The sequence below is a fragment of the Colossoma macropomum genome, unplaced genomic scaffold (assembly GCF_904425465.1).
Source record: "Colossoma macropomum unplaced genomic scaffold, Colossoma_macropomum, whole genome shotgun sequence".
NCBI lineage: Eukaryota > Metazoa > Chordata > Actinopteri > Characiformes > Serrasalmidae > Colossoma > Colossoma macropomum.
This window is the reverse complement of record NW_023494794.1, coordinates 9,746,219-9,766,997: the sequence shown is the minus strand read 5'-3', so window position 1 is coordinate 9,766,997 and position 20,779 is coordinate 9,746,219. Positions and strand designations below refer to the sequence as shown.

Below are 20,779 nucleotides of genomic sequence, written 5' to 3'. Positions count from 1 at the left end.
CCTTTACATTGCATGGACCAATAGAAACTGTCAAAAATGAAGATCGATTTAAAGAAGGTTTACAAAAGTAATGATTTGCGAAACTGAAAAGTGCTTATGTTTTCACCGTTGTGTCTGCTGGCCATTCTTATTTTTCAGTATCAACCAATTAAGAGCCAAAATGCCCATCCTGAAGAAGCTGCCTGGCAGGTCCAAGAGTAACCACGACAACGTCGAGATGGTGCTGAAGAGTAACCACAGCAACGGCGAGATCAACCTGCAGAGTAACCTAGGCAACGGCGAGCTCATCCTGCCCCCATCCAGCCTCAACCCCTTTGAGGACATGGATCCAGACATGGGCTTCAATGAGGTGATGTCGTCGCGAGAGGGCGAGGCGCTGGAGAACGAGGTAAATGCCGAGTTGCACGGAGGGTTGAAGGTCACTGACAGGTCAAAGGGAACCTTGCCTCTCAGAGGGACCTTGGAACGCATCTGCAGCTCGTCTACGGTGAAGACGCTGGGCAAACTCAGCAAAGGCCTCCGCATCACTGGGCGAAACCTGCGGAGCTCCACCCTTCCGACCACGCCCACTTCAGGGAAGGAGAAGAAGAAGAAGAAGAATCACCGCAGAGCATCTGAGGAAATCATGACCCTGCTGAGGTTTGTTGGTCTACAGTAACCTACAATATTAACCTCTGTTGTCAGTAGCCATAAAATGCAGTGTTGGCCTGTTTTGAAGGTCCCTTAGTTGAACTGTGCGTTTCTTTTTCTCAGCAATATTGATGGAATATATTTGTACGATAGGAAAGTGTATGATTTACAAACTTCACTGCAAAAATTGATTTATTAGCAATTTATTAGCATCTTAAATGTTGTCAATAAATCGAATATTTCTCATTGTGAGTTTGTCAAAGGAACATTAAAGGATTATTCAACTTATTTGCTTTAAGCATTATATCGCTGTTGTTGGAACAAAACCTTGTATCTCCAAAATGAGAACTTTACAGGAGAAGGAAAAAACATACTCTGCTTTTAATGTAAGTCAATGGAACCTGACTTTTTCCCAAGTCAGTTTGGATCATTTATGTTGGTCCATTCATCATGAAATTTACATACAATGTATTGGACAATGGGTCTTTTTAAATTATGTCAAAAACTGAAAAACAACAAAAACGGAGATATGAGGTTTAGTTCCAACAGCAGCGATATCTAATATTATTATTATTATTATTATTATTATTATTATTATAACATTAAGTATTTGATTATATTAATCAGTCATTTTCAATTTCACCAGGGTACACTAGCCTGCAGAAAGATGTTAAAGTAACAGTATTAGTAACTTTTATTACGTTTTTAAGCCCAAACAATTTCAACATGTGCTTTTAACAACAGTTTGGAAAATAAAACTGTCAAATCATTATTTAAGCAATTTGCCCAGTTTATATAAAAAAATTGGGGGTAAATTTGCCTACAACCACCAGAATTTGTCTGACCACCTCAGATTAAATTAATAATTCAAGAAATAATGTTACTTGAAATGCATGATGTGATTTCTTTTTTCATTGTTACCAGCTCATAAATCAAAGGTCTTTTTTACTATAAGACAAAGGCCTATTTGCCAAAAGTGTTCTATGATATGAGTAATACATTCAAAAGCTTAAAGATCTGTGCTTCTGTGTGGAGAAATAGAGGGCCAAAGTTTTTTCTTCAAAATTTTTTTCCGGAGATATTGGGCAAGCCGTAAAGTGGGAAACATGAATCTCTGTTTATTCTGTTTTGTAGTTAAATACCCCTTAAATCACAGAACCTATCCCTGAAAAATTCAGACAAATAGCATCAATAGTTATATTTTACTTGCACATTTTTGTGTACTAATTTTAGGGAAGAAATAAGGCTGTGCAATTTTTTAAGTCTCTTTTTACACACTTTCTATTAGGCACAATGACTTTGTTTCTTGAAAAAATTAAGACAATCTGATAGTGATTTTCACATCAACTGACCCTCTATGAACATGAATCCGAGTGTAGCAAGTATTAGCAGATAGCATTATTATGCTAACAAACTCATTGCAGATATTTTTCAATCACTTTATTGAAAAGTAACGATGAGAAAATTTTAATTTCAACAGAAGGAATGTGTACTTACACTTTTGACAAGCAGGGCACGTCTACTTGGATGTCAGAGACAACCATGCTTATTTCACAACCTCTAAAAACATACAGCTCATTAAAATTTGTTCCAGGATGATCATTTTCAGCTATTCACAAATAGGGCATTGTGAAACATATTGCTTATGTAATATAGCTGTTTGTTTTGCCATATTACCAGTCTGTGAATGTGTGTATGTGTTTTTAAGCAGAAAGTGCTTGAAAGGTGTGTGTGTTGTATCACACAGTGGAAAGACTGGGGGGCTATTAATACCAGCCTCATTGTTCCTCGCAGTCTGCAGCATTAAGGGGTGAATAGCTGGTGGGCCGAGTCACTGTCTCCCTCACATTATAAACACACAAACACACATCCGTTTGTTTATTTATAATACACAGAAAATCGTTTCACGGGATGGACACAATGAAAATCCTCAGGTCATGTCCGGCAACCCCTGCGGGAGTTTAATTAATTCTTACGGAGTCATTCAGGACATGGCTAAAGAAGACACACCTCTGGAGCTGCTCCTGAGCCAAGAAGAACCATAAAGAATGAAATGTACCTACAGTTAAAGCTGGGGAGGGGAGAGGTTTTGGGTTAATGACACCAAGTTCCAACGCAGCTCAATTTGCCTTACCTGAAACACCTTAGCGATAGTTGGAAAAGTCAACTTTACATGTTTTCTCCGGCTTATTACAACTGTAACTGATCAACCAAGACATATTTGTCTCTTTAGCTTTGTAATGGAGCTCTTAGGCTAACGTAGCTAACAAGAACTTAGCATCACAATTAGCGTAGTACAATCTGTGTCTCAAATGAGCTTAATTATGTACTTTCGGAGAAAGTATGACTACAAACTTGAACAAAAGTAAAGCAAAATTAGGCTTCAGTATGGCTGCTACTGCTATTTTAGCTATGCTAATGTGCTTTAGTCCATGTTTATAGATAACAGTATATCACACGGTGTCAAAAACCACATAAGCAAGCCTATTTGTGCTGACTTAACAATTAGCGTGATGTTAATTGGTGGGTATGAGCTTGCACTGGAGTAATGAGGTTAATGTAGCAAGCTCATACCCGCCAATTAGCATTATGCTAATTGTTAAGTTAATGCAAACAGCCCTGCTTATGTGGTTTTTGACACCGTGTGCTATACTGTTATGTATAAACACGGACAAAAGTGAAGCAAAATTAGGCTTCAGTATGGCTGCTACTACTATTTTAGCTATACTAATGTGCTTTAGTCCATGTTAATAGATAATAGTATGTTGTACAGTGTCAAAAACCACATAAGCAAGCCTATCTGAGATGACTTAATAATTGGCATGAAGCTTGCATTGACCTTATTGCTCCAGTACAGAACTAAAAATTGTGTAAATTCATTATTTGCTTTGTCACTTTACTCTCTCTATTTCTGTCTTTCTCCTTTGACGGAAAGTTTTATTGCTCTTTCCTCAGACTGTAGGATTATTATGTCTTGGAAGCTTCCAGTCTTAGTCTCTTTCTCTCTCTTTCCCTGCAGGCTGGCGGGTCGGAAGAAGAAGAGTGAGCGGAGGGAGAGTCTTCCTGCGGGAGATTTGAATGGTGAGGATGATGAAGATGCCCACCGGCGTCCCTCCTTCCTGCGCAGCCTCGGTAAGCTCCGAGGAGACTCGCTAACAAACCGCAACTCTCAGGAGGCCGAGCGGGAGAGCCCAGAGGAGGAGCCGTCGGTCAAACGCAGAGAGCCGCTCTCAGGTGAGTCATTTTGAAACTTTCATTCGGCAAAAAAAAGACATTTTCCCCCTTTAACATGAGAGTCATTCAGTCAGGACACATTTGGTGTCGAAAGTTTGCTTCTTTAGTTTTGCACTAGAGGCTAATGTAGCTAACAGGTGATAGGAGCTTGTGCAATTAGCATTGTGCTAACTGCATGCCTGAAATATCACATGCTTCCCTCTAACCAAGTAGAATTGTTAAGTCCTCTCAAACAGACTGGATGAAAGTATGTTGGCCAGCTAAAAACAGTAGTAGCAGCCAAAGCCTGAGGTTTATCTGTACTTTTTATAGATGACAGCAGGTCATACAGTGTCCGAAACCACATACGCAAGAGATTAATTGAAGTCTGGACAGGGAGCAACACAAATTTGCTGAAGAAAAAAAAAAAAACAGCACAGATCAGCATGTAGTCCATGTCTAGTGCAGGTGTGGCGCTGGTTTAGCTGGCCACCCAGCATGCTCATGCTGGTTGACTAGCATACCAAAACACAACATATGCTAACACTTTATTTGGATAGTCCACTTTAGATGCTTTGTAGTCAATTTACTTTCAAGGTACATTCAGCTAAATATCTAATAAATTGACCATAATTGTCTTTAACTCTAAACCTGCTCTAATCCTAACCCTAACCTTAACCTCAACCCAAAACCTAAACCCAATCCTCACCCTGGTCTTAGTCCTAACCCTGGTCTGCATCTTAACCCCAACCCCAAGTTTCAACAGATGGTTTGTTAACAATTGGAACATCTGTAGAGAATCTATAGGGGACTAAAGATTATCTACAGATGTTCAAGTATCCAAATAAAGTGAGACCCAACATATTGTAGCGTCGACATAGAGAAACGCTCTTTGTTAAACACCAGGACAGAAAGGCACTTACAAAGCACTGAACTCATAAGGGAGGTCACTACTTCACACTCTTGGTGACCACTGACCCACACTAACTAAATCCACTCCCTGATATGGAACAACACAATAAACACCTACTGCGTACTTTTAACAGCCAAACAACAACTTAAATAACAAAAATAGTCCCTCTTTCTGGAGGTCGTGCACCTCTCATGATCCTCCTTGCGCAGCCTTCAGCATGGTCATGCCTTATGGCCATCTAAAGGCCAGCGCCAGCTGATAGCAGGTCGCTACAATATGCTGGTTTTGCTGGTGACATTGCATAGCTACTTTTGTCCATTTGTATAGATAACAGTAGGTGATACAGTATCAGAATACAAGTCAGTTTGGAATTACATTATACATTGTAGCTCCTGTACGAAACTACAGACACAAAATATGGCTTCACTTATTAATCACATTTGGGGAAACCTGGGCAAACTTGATTTTTTGGAAAGTACCGTTGGTTTCAAATGTGAAAGAAAGAGAAGAAGAGTGAGTCACTTAGAGTGAGATCATCGCTAACAAAGGGAGTTTTCTCTATAATGACTCAAATGTGCATTGGGACTGATCCATTTATTTGACCTGACCTAAGTCTTTCCTTAGCCTGTTTACCCACCACTTACAGAACATTCTGTGGTCAGAAACATTAACACCATGTCTTGACCTTCCTTTTTTTCGGAGTGTTGTTCTGAACTGACCTACGCGAGAGCCAATCTGCCTGTTTTACTGCTGCGATCCTGAATCTTTCAATGGCAGACCATCATTGTGTGAGTGCGTAACGTTAACGAGGAGGAAGTGTGTTCCGTTCAGTCAGAGGCTTCCGCAGCCTTAACGCTATACTTGACACTTAACGACCCACTAGAGTTCCCAGACCGCTGTTGAGTCATTGGCCAATCAGACGCCAGCGCTCAGACAGGAAATGACATACGATCGCTGCTCTGCAGATTCCTTTACATAAGGCAAATGGTGTCAACACAACACTTTCTGAACAAGATAACAGGCTTTAATGAGAAAACAACACACTTGCATAAGGCCTTCATTTCAGCCTCTGAGCAGTAAGAGGATGTATCATTGATATAGTAATGATCACACCTGACCATGGATGGACTTGGAGGGGGTGGCCAAAGTCCATGTTATGTCCATTTTCAGATTGATATTAAGAATCTATCATTATTATCATTGCATTTAAAGGAAATGTATTTAATTCTTAACTTACCCTAGATTTAGTCAATCAGCCAAGACATGTTTGGAGACCCAATTGTGCTTCAGTTTAGAACTTCAGCTACAAGTCTCATTGCTAACAAACACTAGAACTCAATAGTCACCCAAATAGCCCAAACTGTATCTCCAGTTTCTCAACCCCCTCAAACCACCTCCAGCTGTTCTTAGGTAGCTCAGACTTGCTGATGTGGTTTAGAGAACAGTATAACTCACTACGAGGTATAAAAATTAACAAAATTTCACGGGCCAAATACCACCAGTGCTGGTATTCACCAAGCAGGACTGATCTAGGATCAGATTCCTCCATGTTTGTGATGGTCATTGTCACAAATACTGATTCTAGATCAGCAATTCTACTCCTGTGGTGCTTTGTGAAATCATCCCCTTCACCTATGTCTTGTTTGTAACACCATATAGTTGGTGTTTCTTGTGGATTCCTCCCAGTATGCATACTTCTTTTCTTTGACTCTGTCTAAAACTGCAAACTACTGTACTAGACGTACTACATTGCTGAATGCACTACTATCGGTAGTGTACTGTTTTGATTTAGTATGGTAGGATGCAGCCAGAATTTGTCTTGTGTTCCGTTTGGCATTGTTTGTTCTGTATCCCCTGTTTTCTTCTTGTTTTTTCCTAATGTTGTTTAGTAATTTTGTTTTGTAATTTTCAAAAGACTGTTTAGTTTTCTAGTTTGTTTGTGGGCCTAGTTTGCTTTTCTAGTTTTGCCTTTCCTTTTGTCCAGTTTATGGATTCCCCTGCTATCAGTAGGACTGCAATAAAACAACCATTTCATACATGTATGCTGCTACTTCATCCCCTATACCTTCACCCATGTTACAAAGCTCTAGCCGGTAGGTTGTGCAGTCCTGTCTGGAGAAATGAACCCCAAGTCATTTTGATATACTATTTAAATGGAATTAGAAAATTACATAATTGCACTCTTATGTAATATGTTGTGTAACTTCTACATTCAATTTAAATTCTATATCAACAGCTGTAAGTCTGCACCTCTGATGTTTTCTGATGGTCTGATCAAAAAATGACAAAAATGTGGCAAAAATATAAAAAAGTTTTTTTTTTCTTTCAGCAGAACAGTACTAAAAACAGGGTTAGGGTTAAAATACTCTCAAGTTTCAAGTGAGAAATAACGTGAAATTCCAGCACGTTTTCACCAGCGATAATCAAACCTGAAACAATCCATTTTTTCATCAAAACATGGTTACTTTTCATTTTTACACATTATTTTGACTTGATTATTTATCCTTATTTCTCTCTCTTGTAGTCCTAGAAATTCTGCAGCTTGTCAATCAGAGGGACCTCCTCCTGGCCGACACCCACATCCAAGAGCTGGAAAGAGAGTGTGCTTTGGACCCTGCCCTCTTCGCACAAACCCCACCAACCGCAACCACACCCACTGCCATAACCCCTCCTCCTCTCTCCTCTCCTTTGCGGCTCCCCCTGGTGGCGGGGCTGTGTGAGGAGGAGCCCCCCAACGCGTGGGACGCGAGTCTCCGCAAGGTCAAAGACGTGGAGCTGCTGTACGAAGCGTTACAGAGGGAAATGTGGGATGTTGTGCGTGAGTCGCTACGGCAACCGTGTGCCGGCCCACAGCTGGGACTTGTGGTCCTCGTCATCCAGCAGGAAGAACATGCTGACCACGTGTGGATGCTGCGCCAGGAGGCTCAGGCCAACCTACAGGATGGGGACAAAGAGCTCCATGATGGGGACCGGTCTGACCTGCGCGAAGGGGCCCACTCCGACCTGCAGGAGGGGGCCCGTTCCTGCAAGAGGCCCAGGAAGCTGAGGCAGAAGTGGGCGGAGGCGGTGGGTGAAGCAGCTGATTGGTCACTGCCGCAGCCGGGGGGTGTGGCCGCAGGGCAGATGGGCATGTTTTTGGAGCGGCTGAGGGGCCGGGTGGTGGAGGACATGGATGCGGCGAGGAGGAATGTGCTGGCAGTGTATCCGACAGATTTCACTGTGCTTCAGGTTTATATGCAGAGTTACCACAGGGCTGTGGCCAAACGCCTAAAGACCATCACCTCTGGGCCTGTGCAGATCACTGATATCTACTCCCTTCTGGACTGGATCTACAACATCTACAACAGGTATGTGGACCTATGTTCTCACTCCACTGGCAAGAAGTAAACTTAAACACTATACAAGCCTAAAGGAAAAAACACCAACACCTTGGCCACACATACAATAAGGGAATTCTAATACTAGTGTAATATGTTGTTAGCTATTTATTGTTTTTATATCAATATTCACACACGCTATGTTGAGCTACAAAAAATCCTAATAAATTTCCTGATAAATTTACGTTTTTTCTTTTAAAATTATTTTTTGATTTTTTCCTCCACTCTCTGATCCAGCATTATATGCTGATATTGGTCCAGTGCTAATTGGAGGTGTCACATTGGTGCCATCTCTAGGGTTAGGGTTAGAATCCTGGTCCTTTTATAGATGGGAAATGGATCTTACATGTAACTCACTCACACATGTTTAGCAGTCTCCACAGATGGGAAGCTATTAGCTCTCAAATGGCAGTTTTTGTGTTCCTCATTGAAAGGGAGGAAACCCATATGGCAGAATCTCATGCATTTATATTTGCAGTCCCAAAATGCGTGGAGGGAAACTATACTAAACACTCTCGCAGCGTACATGAGACCCTCCTGCCCTGGCAGTACAATGACAGATGTTTACTGATATAGCAAAAATTCCTTCGATAGGAGTAATTACACTCCATACTGTAGCTAGAGTTGAGGAAAAGGGGCACCAGATATGACATGGTATAGTAGTACTACACATCAGACATGCAGTGGTGTTAAAAAAGAACACAAATACCTCAAACCCTCATTTGTACAGCTGTTCTGGTCAGCCTAACTGTAGGATTGTGTGTTGCAGGGATGTGTTGGCCACAGTGAAGACGATGGGCTCTATAGACTGCGCTGCTCTCGAGCCACTGTTACCTGAAGAAGTCATCGACAGACTGGAGCAGGAGTGTCTCAACACTGTTTGGGTAAACACATGCACACACACACACACACACACACACACACACACATATATCTATATGTAATTAGTATTACATATAAGAACCTATATATATAACTATATTTAATGATATTATATCCCATATGTATTATATATAATATTATATATAATGTCCCATATGTATTTATGTATAAGTACCTGTATGTAAAATGACCATATGTATCTATATGTAATGATAATATGGCTATGTGTGTGTATAAGTATCTGCAATTATAATGTGTCCCATATGAATTGTATTAATAAATGTAAGTATATATAAGCAATAACAATATATTTGCATTTCATAATGTTTGTATACATTGGAGTATATATACATATGTACATAAATATTAAATAGCCTAAAAATAACCCCTTTCAGTTTTAAAAATGGTTTCATAATGTGCCATTTTCGCCTACATTGATAAAGTCCTGGAATGGACTAGAAAGAGGTTTGTTTCAGCACCATGGACAGGGTCTGTGTTCAGGAAGCCCCCTGTAAAACGTATGGAAGTGTTTTGATATGAGCATTAAGCAGCGCTCAGTGCTGGGCTGTAATTATAGTCATTTTCTTAAAGGGGTGGTGTTGATCATTGGGACCTTTACAGCAACTAAGTTGAGGCTGTAATTAATTACAGTGAATACCAGCTTATAATGTGGCCCTGTATTATAATGTGTGCAGGACAAGGTAACTACAGAGCTGTCTCAGGTTCTGGAGGACGAGGAGAAGAGATGGGCTCAGACGCTCCAGATAGAAGAATACCAGTCGGGCCTGGCGCGCTCAATCATACAGGTAACACGAACGCAGTTACACAGACATGCAAACAAAGTCTACCCTTAGTATACTGTTGTTGTTTTGCTCTGCACTTAACGGCACATTGAGGCTATTAGAAGAAGCTCTTCAGTCCAGGGGAGGCTTGTAACAGAAACATCGACATATATTTGAGCTTGTATGGAGCAGTTTTACGGTGAAGGCACAGAGCTGCTGCCACTGTTTTCCATTCTTAACAACTAATCCAAACCTGCTTAGACTGCAACTCATATTCACAGTCAGTGACGTATCTAATACTTTCTACTAGAACTAGAGTTCTCACAAAATTGGTCCCACCTAATGTCAATCAAAACAAGATCGATTCCACTTTCACTTGCTAATTATGATAAGGACAGTCTGATGCGTAAGGTCTTCAGTGCAGCTCCTGAAGTCCTAACCAATGGGAGAGCTCGCCTGGCTGTATCTACCTACATACCACAAGGACAAACAGTCTGATTGGATCATTTCCTGTTAGGTCTTTTAAGATTTTAACCAGCTGAAACATATCAATGAAAAGTAACAATGAAAGAGAATTACTACAATAATTGAATGAATTTATGAATTTATTTAAATAAAAATGAACTAAAAATGATACACGTCATTTTTAATTCATATAAATCATTAGGCCTTCTTAAGCCTCTTTGCATTATATAACTATTCACATATAATTGTGAAATTACAGAATTGTTATGTAATCACATTAATATTTAGGATAAGATTTAAAGATAAAAACATTAGGAGAGTAAATGAAGCATTACTTCACCCTGTTTCTCAGTGTGTGGTAACATCTGTGTGCGTTTGCAGAGGCTGAAGGTTGACCTGGACAGATCCACAGGTGTTAGCCAGCTGTTGGGCGCCCGAGTGGCCAGATGCACTCTCAGTGGACTGGCCGACTTCCTGCATAGGTGAGGATAATAATGATACTGGACAAGGATTACCTTTTTGTGTTTTAATCCAAAAATAGGCCGTTGAGCTCTTCAGTTCCTGTTTGCTTACCAGTTTATTAGCTTGTTAGTGAGTTACCCCAGATAGAGGATAGCGAGCCACTGTTGGCCCACTGACCACAAATCTGGCGGCTCAGTATCTTCCAGGTGGCCCACTAAGCAGAGTGTTAGACAAAATTCCACTTTTCAGCTCTTTTTCCCCTCACAGTCTAATTTATGTATTTTCCTTACTTGTCTATGTATCCGTTACATCATCCATAAATTAGTTTAGTAATTTTAACAACAATATTCATGTAAGCAACTGTAACCAGTTCAGCAGTGTCAGCAACATTTTCAACAAAATCATTTTATATTAAGCTTAGACATTTTGGTCACACTTTCTATGAATGTCACCTTCGTAAGCATCTATAAACACATTCATAACATGTTATAATGCATTCATAAGACATTATAAACATAGCTATAAATATTTATAAAATGCATTACACATTATAGCCATGCTTATTATGCATTATGAATTGTTAACATAATACATTATAAGTACTGATCATAACAAATTATAAGAGCTCATAAGTTGTATTTGTCTGCTCTAAGTAAAGTGAAGCGTACTGTACTAAAGCCTCCTCCAGTGTTAAGAGTGAGGCTTCAAGTTGAAGTATTTACTGAAGGATTTACTGAAACACTAAAACATACATAATAAAGCACATTACAGGCTTCAAATGTCAGAGTTTAAACTAGAGCTGCCATCAGTGTTTTACCCAATGTGGGAAAGGTAATGTACACCACCGTTAGCTTGGTATTTGTCTTTACTTTACTCTCTGTCTTTACTCTCCAAGCTGGGACTGACTTCTCTGGCACTGACATTATAACATGTTATTAACACTATTTATAATGCATTATATTAACAATTCATAGTGTATAATAAACATGGCTATAAAATGTAATTCAGTGTAATTCTTTTTTATAAATATTTATAACCATGTTTATAATGCCTTATGAATACATTATAACATGTTATGAATGTGTTTATAGATGCTTACAAAGGTGACATTCATAGAAAGTGTTACCGACATTTTTTTCTCTCTAAATTGTTTGTCATATTAGTTCATTTTACAAAATAAAAGGCTGTGTGCATTTAAAATCGGTTTGAAGAGGTTAAAAACTACTTAGGCCGTGTATGCAGGATAATAATCTGGGTGGTCCGAAGGTCGACCAACAGTGACGTACAGTTAGCAGGGTGCAAAACTTATCAAGCCAGCAAACCAATAAATGCTTGCTATCTTCAGCTTTTATTAGACTACTAGCTTGTTAGCTTTTAGCAGGCAGCTCTTCAGCTTTTATTAGCCTGCTAGCTTTTTTTTTATGGGCTACTATTCAGCTTTTGTTAGCCTGCTAACTTTTTTTACATGATCTTCTTTAGCTTTTTTTAGTTTCCTAGCTTTTTTTACAGGTTACTCTTCAGCTCTTGTTAGCTTGTTAGCAGACAACCCTTCAGCTCTTGTTAGCTTGTTAGCAGACAACCCTTCAGTTCTTGTTATCTCCATCATAAACAAGCTTTGTTCTTCACCACTTCTACACTCTGCTGCTGAATTCCCTCACTCTGAGGATCTCCAAATAAAACCCATTTTTTAGCATTTTTGCTCTAGTAATTTAATTGTTTTGATGCGTGTTTTTGTTTGTGTGTACTTGTCTGTGTGGGCGCTCAGTTTCCAGAGAAAAGTGGAGATGTTCCATGAGACTCAGGCAGAGTTCGGAGACCGAGGTGACGGTTATGTTTCCAGGACCATCGCGCTGGCTAACTGTGTTCCTCCATTCAGGTACAGCTGTGCGCACAGCTACACATACCTTTATTTAAATAGACATAACAAAACTGGATCCAGTAAGGAAACTCATCATTTTTCTTTTTAAATGTTTTACATCACTGAAAAAAGAGCTCTGGCTGCTCTGTGCATCAACATTTCATGAAGAATGGACAAATAAAAATGGTCTGGAATTACTTGGAATCAAATCTAACGAAAACTTGCATTAAGAACATTTTTCATATTAAGGTTTTGCTGTGACCAACACCATATCTAAAGACAATAGAAGTTCCTCCACTGCGCCAGATTAGATGAACTTTGCAAGAAATCATATAAACATATTAAAGTGCTCTTGTCCTACATTTTTCTTGTGTTTCATTATTTTTCCTGAGGTCCACTTATATCATTTGTGTGGTTTTATGTACCAAAACAGTCATAATTCATTACATAATTCAGCCTGTTTTTGTTACTGTGCCTTTAACACTGATATATGTAAATGAGCTCTGTTCTGATTGGCTGCCATGTATTTTTCCTCATTCAAAACACTCCTACACTATTACATAAATGTAAAACTGTTAGTTTTTGCAACATCTTAGAAGCAATGAATACAAAACAGGCTGTTTTTTTTTAAGCTTCTCAAAAGTTAGTTTTGCACAATATGGGCCTCAATAGTGCAGTTTAGTTGATAAAGCATGTTGGAATAAAACGATTTAAACATGTATAATTCATGGTAAATATATGTGTGCAGGAGTTTTGTGGAGCGCTGCAGGCAGTGTGATCCTCTGGGTAGTGAGGACTCGTCCCAGAGAGCGCACTCATCACTCGAACGCATCATCAACCAGTCCGTACGGGTTCTGACCGACAGACTGTTTGAGAATATTAGGGTAAGATATGACACACACACACACAAACACACACACACACACACCCACACACACACATATACACATACATATACACAGGGCCGAGTTATCTGCTTTTGCCAAAAAACTAAATTTTAATAAAAAAAAAATCAATAAAGTTACTTTTACATAATCAACACAACCCGGCTGCAGTTTGATTGATATTGCCTGGAATGCACAATGAAAAAGACATGATTTATGAAAATTTATTAAAATAGAATAAAATAAAATCTGTTTTTGCAAATGAGAACAAATTCTCATATTTAAGTTATTGGGATTCTGAATTTTGCATATGACTGTATATTAAGAGGGTGGAGCCCAACTTGAATCATTGACTCAGTTTTATGACCAGTGACAACCAATATATCCATAATAACAGTAATAATCATTTATTCTTGTCTTCAATGCAACGATGACGTGGAGGCCCCCAACACTGCGAAGGCCCTCAGCCTTTGCCTATTTTGCCTTAAATCTTATAACAATCTTATAACATCTTATAACATGATACACCTGAAGAAGTGCTCATACAGGACGATTAGTCGGCTCAAACCTCATGCAGGTGTGTTTCCTCTGTCCTGCAGCCCTTCTTCGATAAGCTGCTGAGGAAGAAATGGCTGAATAACACTGAGGCCTATGAGAGCATCGAGGCCTCCATCAAACAGCACTTTAAAAAGTTCCGCAGGATGGACTGCCCCCCATATCAGGTACCGCACACGCACTCAGACGCAAAAACACTCACACTGTATGTGGTGTTCGGTGATGTTGGGGTCAATAGCATCATTTCACTCAGATTCATTTCAAATCAGTCAGTTCAAAGGTTAAATGCATCACATAGTGGATGTTTACTCTCCCTTTATTAAACAGATTTCTAATTATTATAAATAACTCACACTAATTGAACATTTATCCTGAATTGATCATTAACTTTGACCTGGCTGATAATTAATTGCTGTTGACCTCAACAACACTTGCTTTGAATTGTTTCATAAAGAATCATAATCGAATCAAATCATTGTGAGGTCGGAGATTTAAAGTCTTAGCACTGCAAATGCTGAGTATTTATTGATTGTGAGTCATTTATTGCCTGAATGATTGGCTGTATGATTTATTTGTTGATTGGTCAGTTAGATGTTTGATTCATTGACTGATTGGTTGATTGATTCATTGATTCACTGACTGTCTGACTGAATGATTCATTGATTAACTGATAGATGTAAATGTGATTGACAGACGCTGGTGAACGAGGTGCACAGGCGGGTGATGGTGGAGTACGTTCGGGCCATCATGAGGGGGCGGGTCATCTGCACCTCACTCAAAATGAGAAAGAGGCTGGCATTCCGCCTGCAGGACGAGGCCAAACAGATCAAAGCACTCTTCAAAGACCTGGTACGTGCATATAAACACACAACATACTACACATGTAAAGTTAATTAACCCGTTGAACTGCAGACTTGCTGGATTATTGGCTGGGACTGTATGTAAAGAGGTGTGTTACCCAGGAATGGAAAAAGCAGTTTCCCAGCGCAGCACAAGCTGACACATTTTAGTTTTTGCCAAATAAAAGTAACACAGTTTTCTGATGAGCTTTCCAACCTAAATACAGTAAAAAATATTAGGTGACACTTCATTTTGACGGGTCCTTTTTAGATGAAACAAACACTCAGCGGACTCACAGTAACGTGTCAAAAACACATCACTGCTGTCGGAACAAAATCTGTATCTCCATTTTTGTCGTTTTTCAGTTTTTGACATAATTTGAAAATGCCTGTTATGCCTGTATGAATTGGCCAAAAGAAGTGACTCAAAATTACTTGGGGGAAAAAGTCTGGTTCCATTGACTTACATTAAAAGTAAAGTATGTTTTTTCCTTCTCCTGTAAAGGGCCCATTTTGGAGATACGAGGTTCCGACAGCTGCGATATGAGGGTTAGGATTAGGTTTTGGGTTGAGGTTAAGGTTAGGATTAGGATTAGGGCCAGGGTGAGGATTAGGTGTTGGGTTGAGGTTGACGTTAGGGTTAGGATTAGGACCAGGGTGAGGTTTAGGTGTTGGGTAAGGTTGGTAAGGTCAGGTTTTGCTTAATGGAAGTAACACATTAACAAAACATCTACTTAGTGTAAGTAATGTATCAACAGAACATCTGCAATATATTAACCTCAATGTATTCAGATGCTTCACTACAGCTACTTCACTAATATGTTGTTGGTGTGTTACTGATACTCTGTTAAGAGCTTATTAATCACCCACAAAGGACCACTCCAAATAAAGGCCACTCTAAATATCTGCATCGAAATAAATAGGATTACTGAAAAGAGGCCTCCCCTCCATATCAAACACTGGCAAATTTCATTAATACAGGCAATATCAGAGATGATAAAAAAGTTCCAAAAATAACTGTTTTGAATTCATATGTTTGGGATATGGACGCCCCTCATTACTTATATTACTTAAATGAGTAAAATAAAGCAGTTTTAATAGGCGACTTACAGCCACAGCTCAGTGCACTTGTATGGTATAAAAACAGCAAACATCTGAGAAACATCTGTCTGATTGCTATTAAAATGATGATGGTGCTACACAGATATGAGAATCACCAAAAGCATGTTCTACACTCTTAAAGGGTTCTTTAGTAAAGAGAGTGGTTCTGTATAGAACCATGAACACTCAAAGAACCCTTTGCATGATTAAACGATTCTTCATGATAGAGAATGTCCTGTAGATGTTTATATATTTTTGAAAAGGGTTCTAGGTAGCACCAAAAAGAGATCTTATATTGTTACGATATCGAGTCGGTAACAATAGAAGAACCTTTTTGGTGCTATATAGAACCATATAAAACACATTCTCCATCAGTCTGAAGAACCTTCAATCATGCAAAGGATTCTTTGAGTGTTCATGGTTCTACACAGAACCATTTTCTTTACTAAAGAACCCTTGAAGAACCATCATTTTTAAGTGTGTACTTGACACAGTGTCAGTGTTACATTATAACCCATGTTAGGTTGCGTCCCACTCCAACTTACTTCAACCAAAACATAATGGATTAGTTTTTGACCGAATTTCGCGAGAATGCGACATGAGTGATGTTGCAGGTACCAGGACACTCACGTATATATGAGATGAACAACAGAGACTGACCTCAACAGAGACCTCAAGAATCAGAAAGCTCAGAGCACTCAGCTGAAACTGACCTGAGGAGAGTGTCTGAGAGACAATGTGGGAAGACCCTCAGAGAGAAAGTCAGCTGTTTTATGGCTGCATGTGCGGAGTTGTTGTTGTTGTTATCTGTCCTCTGCTCCACTTAAATCACCCATCCATCACCTTAACTGAAAACAGGAAGTCGGCTGCTCGGCCACTTCCTGCCTGCTGTCTTTGAAGGCTTTCCCTCGCGCTGACCGTTTCCGTAGAAATGAAGAAAACGAGCTTTTAATCCCTACGAGGATATTGAGGATATTTAGTGTGTGTATGTGGGGGAGGATATTTATAGTCAAGTCTGATGTGAAACTCCTCCGGCCAGCTCAAGGCCTCTGTGCTGGAGGTCAGTATCGGACACTGACCATCACTGCGGGCGAACAACTCGACAACTTAACCACTGCAGTAAAATAACGCAGATATTTAGAAAACCTCACAAGTGTTTTTTGGAAATAGCAGTTTGAAAATGCTAGCAGTCCTTTACACTGTATGGACATTTCATGGTAAATGGACCAACAGATGTTTGAAAGTAACACTGAGATGTTGAGACGGTTTCTGTTTCTGAAAAATGGTAAATTTGTAAAGATGTATTAGCCTGTAATTGCCTTCCGGAAAATTGAATAGTTGTATGATGAGGCTGATTTTAGATAAACAATCTGTATTTAGTTGTACGGAGTGTGGAACTGAACTCAATCCAGACCAACCACTGTAGAATATTTCATTTTAGGGGGCCTTTTTCCAGGTGGGAATAGAGGTGGGAGGCTAGCAAGCATTATGTTCCAAGGGACATTGCTCAACAACCATTGCGTTTAGCTTTTAGCATTTTATCATGGACAAAAGTATTGGGACAGCTACACATTACACCTACAGGAGCTTTTATGACACCCCATTCGAAATCCATAGGCATTAATATGAAGTTGATCCATTTGCAGCCATAACAGCTTCCACTCTTCTGGGAAGCTTTCTACAAGATTCTGAAGAGTGTCTGTGGGAATCTTTTCCCATTTATCCAGAAGGACATTTGTGAGGTCAGACACTGATGTTGGACGAGAGGTAGTTTGTCCTAAAGGTGTTCAGTTGGGTTGAGGTCAGGGTTCTGCAGGCCAGTCAAGTTCTTCCACACCAAACACACCCAGACATGACTTGGACCTATGGACCTTACTTTGGTCACTGGTGCTCAGTCATGCTGGAACAGAAAAGAACCTTCCACAAACCGTTCCACAGAGTTGGAAGCATATAATTGTCCAAACTGTCTTGGTCTGCCGAAGCATTAATATTTCCCTTCGCTGGAACTAAGGGTTCTAGGCCAACCCCTGAAAAACAACCCCACAGCATCATCCCTCCTCCACCTAACTTTACAGTTAGCACAATGCAGTCAGGCAGGTAACGTTCTCCTGGCATTCGCCAAACCCAGACTCGCCTATCGGGCTGCCAGCGTCATCACTCCACAGAATACGTTTCCACTGCTCCAGAGTCCAGTGGCGGCGCTTTACACCACTTGATCTGACGCTTGGCATTGTGCTTGGTGATGTAAGGCTTGCATGCAGCTGCTCGGCCATGGAAACTCATGCCATGAAGCAGTTTTTGTGCTGATGTTGATGCCAGAGGAGGTTTGAACTCTGCAGTTATTGAGTCAGCAGAGCGCTGGTGACTTTTATGCACTATGAACCTCAGCACTCAGAGACCTGCTCTGTAACTTTATGTGGTTCCTAAACACTTCCACTTTTCAATAATACCACTCAGAGTTGATCGTGGACTTGTTGCACCAGAGGCGTCCTATTACAGCATCACACTTGAATTCAGTGAGCTCATTCTGTCACTAATGTCTGTAAAGGCAGACTGCATGGCTAGGTGCTTGATTTTATACACCTGTGGCAATGAGATTGAATGAAACACCCTAATTTAGGATGGAGCGGTGTGTCCCAATACTTTTGTCCATATAGTGTATGTCGCATATAGCCTAAAGCCTATAGCACAACTCTAGATCTGCAATCAGGACAAACAGTGGTGTAAGTTAGTGCTGCATATACATGTTGCCAAATTGCAGAACTGCTATAAATCAGTGACCCTTACTGTAACTGCACTCCTGCTACAGAGCCCTTGATGACTTGGGACTTGTCATTTATGAAGTATAAAAGGCATCTCTTATTCATAGTTGTCTTTCTCTCTCTCTGTCTCTCTCTCTCTCTCTCTCTCCCTCTCCCAGGAGTCCACCTGTTCGTGGCTGGATAATGTGATTGGTCACCTGGCCGACATCATCCTCCTGGAGGACATGCCCTCCATTCAGATGGAGGTGGGAGTGCTGGTCAAGGAGTTTCCAGATATTCGGTAAGAAATAAACACATACGTACACACATACAACATTGTGCGCAAAAGTATTGGCAACCCATGTATACAACAGCATATGTCCTCACTGTTGGGAAATTGGGTCCTTTGCACCCCCCACCTTTGCAGTCCCATAGTCATTTATGGGGTCCCCAAGTGTCTGTATTAAGCCCAAAGTTATTTCCTAAGACATGTTACCTTTAACCCGAATAGAAAAATCTATATTTCTCCATGAAGAGCTAGTAAAGTGTGACCTGATCTTCATCTAAGTCATGATAACAAATCATTTGTATGTAACAGATATTTTACAGTATCCTATCTTAATTGAAAATTTAAACTAGTATACTAGTGGAATAAAACGCAGTTGGAAGGTATCTTGACACATTCTATACAAAATTGTTTTAGTTTAGCTTTATTTTGTTAATGGTTTGCTTAAACAGCTCATCTCAGATCTCTACACAGGTTTTCAACAGATCTGAGGTCAGGATTATGACTTGGCCAATCTAAAATATGTAATTTCTTTTGCTGACTTATGCTTGTGTTTTAATGTCATAGTCAGATTGACCCAACATTCTTTACAGTTCCTTCCCAATTTCGATGACGTTTTGGTAAACAGTCTTTTGTTTTCTCTAGACATAACAATAGTCACCAAAAAGTTCAGTATCTGTCTCATCTTCCCTTGGAACAGTATTCCAATAAGGATGTGGAAAATCCAGATGGTGTTTAGAGGAATAGACTTGGTCAGCAGTGGTTAACTGTGTGCCAGTATTCCAGGAATACCACTCTTAGTCTCTGTCTTATTGCTGACTCATAAACACAGACTTCAACAAGTTCAAAAGAAGAATGCAGATTATTTATCACTTGTTTGCCCTTGTACTGATCTTTGTAGGGCATTCATACATTAATTTGTAGGTGTTCTCAGTGAATACAGGGGTGTTCTTCCCCCACATCTCCAGTCACTTAGTCATATATGGGGCCCCCCTAGGATCTATATTAAGCCCAATGATATTTTCTATATACATGTTACTTTTAGGCCACATAGACTGTCTCTTGTATATGAAAGATGGTCAATAACTTTTTATATATTTGATGAGAGTCAGAGGTCATTCTGTTTGGCTCTCCTTATTTGACCAGTGGCTAACTTGGAAAATTGGGTTGTCTGGTGTAATAATCTTAGATGTTCTCAGTGAATACTGGGGATCTGTTGTCCCCCAACCTCTCTAGTCACTTAGTCACTTATGGGGTCCCTCAAGGGTCTATATTAAGCCCAATGTTATTTCCCATACACATGTTACCTTTAACCCAAATAGAAAAAATAATATTATGTTTCATTGTCATGCTGATGATACTGCTTTGAAGAGACTCTTGGATATAAAAGACAGTCAATAAAATTTTATGTCTTTTATGAGAAAAAGTCAGAGGTTATTTTGCTTGGCTCTCCTGATATGACCAGTGGCTAGTTTGGAAAATCGTGTCACCTGGTGTCTTATGATAAATCTAAGGTAAAAACCTTTGATTTGGACCTCAAACATACCTCCTCATTGGTCCAGAGCAGTTGTTCTCACCTCGTCAAATCGTTTTTGTGCTTCAGTGACCAGGAAAAGGTGAATCATGCGTCCGTCTTATCTCACTTGGACTACCGTATCTCATTGTTTAAACCATTTGGTCAATAAAGATATGGCACTGTTCCTTGATAAATAAGACTTTATTGGTTTTTATGACTGAGAGGAGGATCAGATCAGCTATTCATGCAGAAATCCCCATAATTCCAAAGGGTTC

At 39.8% G+C, this 20,779-nt stretch overlaps 1 protein-coding gene across 1 annotated transcript in view; it reads left to right on the top strand.

The window, feature by feature from the left end:
* The window catches only part of exoc3l2a (exocyst complex component 3-like 2a), a 40,028-nt gene that overhangs the window by 10,711 nt on the left and 8,538 nt on the right, over positions 1 to 20,779 (top strand). Inside the window, exons 2-12 of the mRNA XM_036580125.1 lie at positions 139 to 639; positions 3,650 to 3,864; positions 7,281 to 8,103; positions 8,903 to 9,017; positions 9,711 to 9,821; positions 10,644 to 10,744; positions 12,490 to 12,600; positions 13,331 to 13,466; positions 14,066 to 14,188; positions 14,715 to 14,870; positions 18,882 to 19,003. Coding sequence (XP_036436018.1) covers positions 161 to 639; positions 3,650 to 3,864; positions 7,281 to 8,103; positions 8,903 to 9,017; positions 9,711 to 9,821; positions 10,644 to 10,744; positions 12,490 to 12,600; positions 13,331 to 13,466; positions 14,066 to 14,188; positions 14,715 to 14,870; positions 18,882 to 19,003 — 2,492 coding nt within the window. The 5' untranslated portion in view covers positions 139 to 160. The remainder of the gene's footprint in view (positions 1 to 138; positions 640 to 3,649; positions 3,865 to 7,280; positions 8,104 to 8,902; positions 9,018 to 9,710; positions 9,822 to 10,643; positions 10,745 to 12,489; positions 12,601 to 13,330; positions 13,467 to 14,065; positions 14,189 to 14,714; positions 14,871 to 18,881; positions 19,004 to 20,779) is intronic.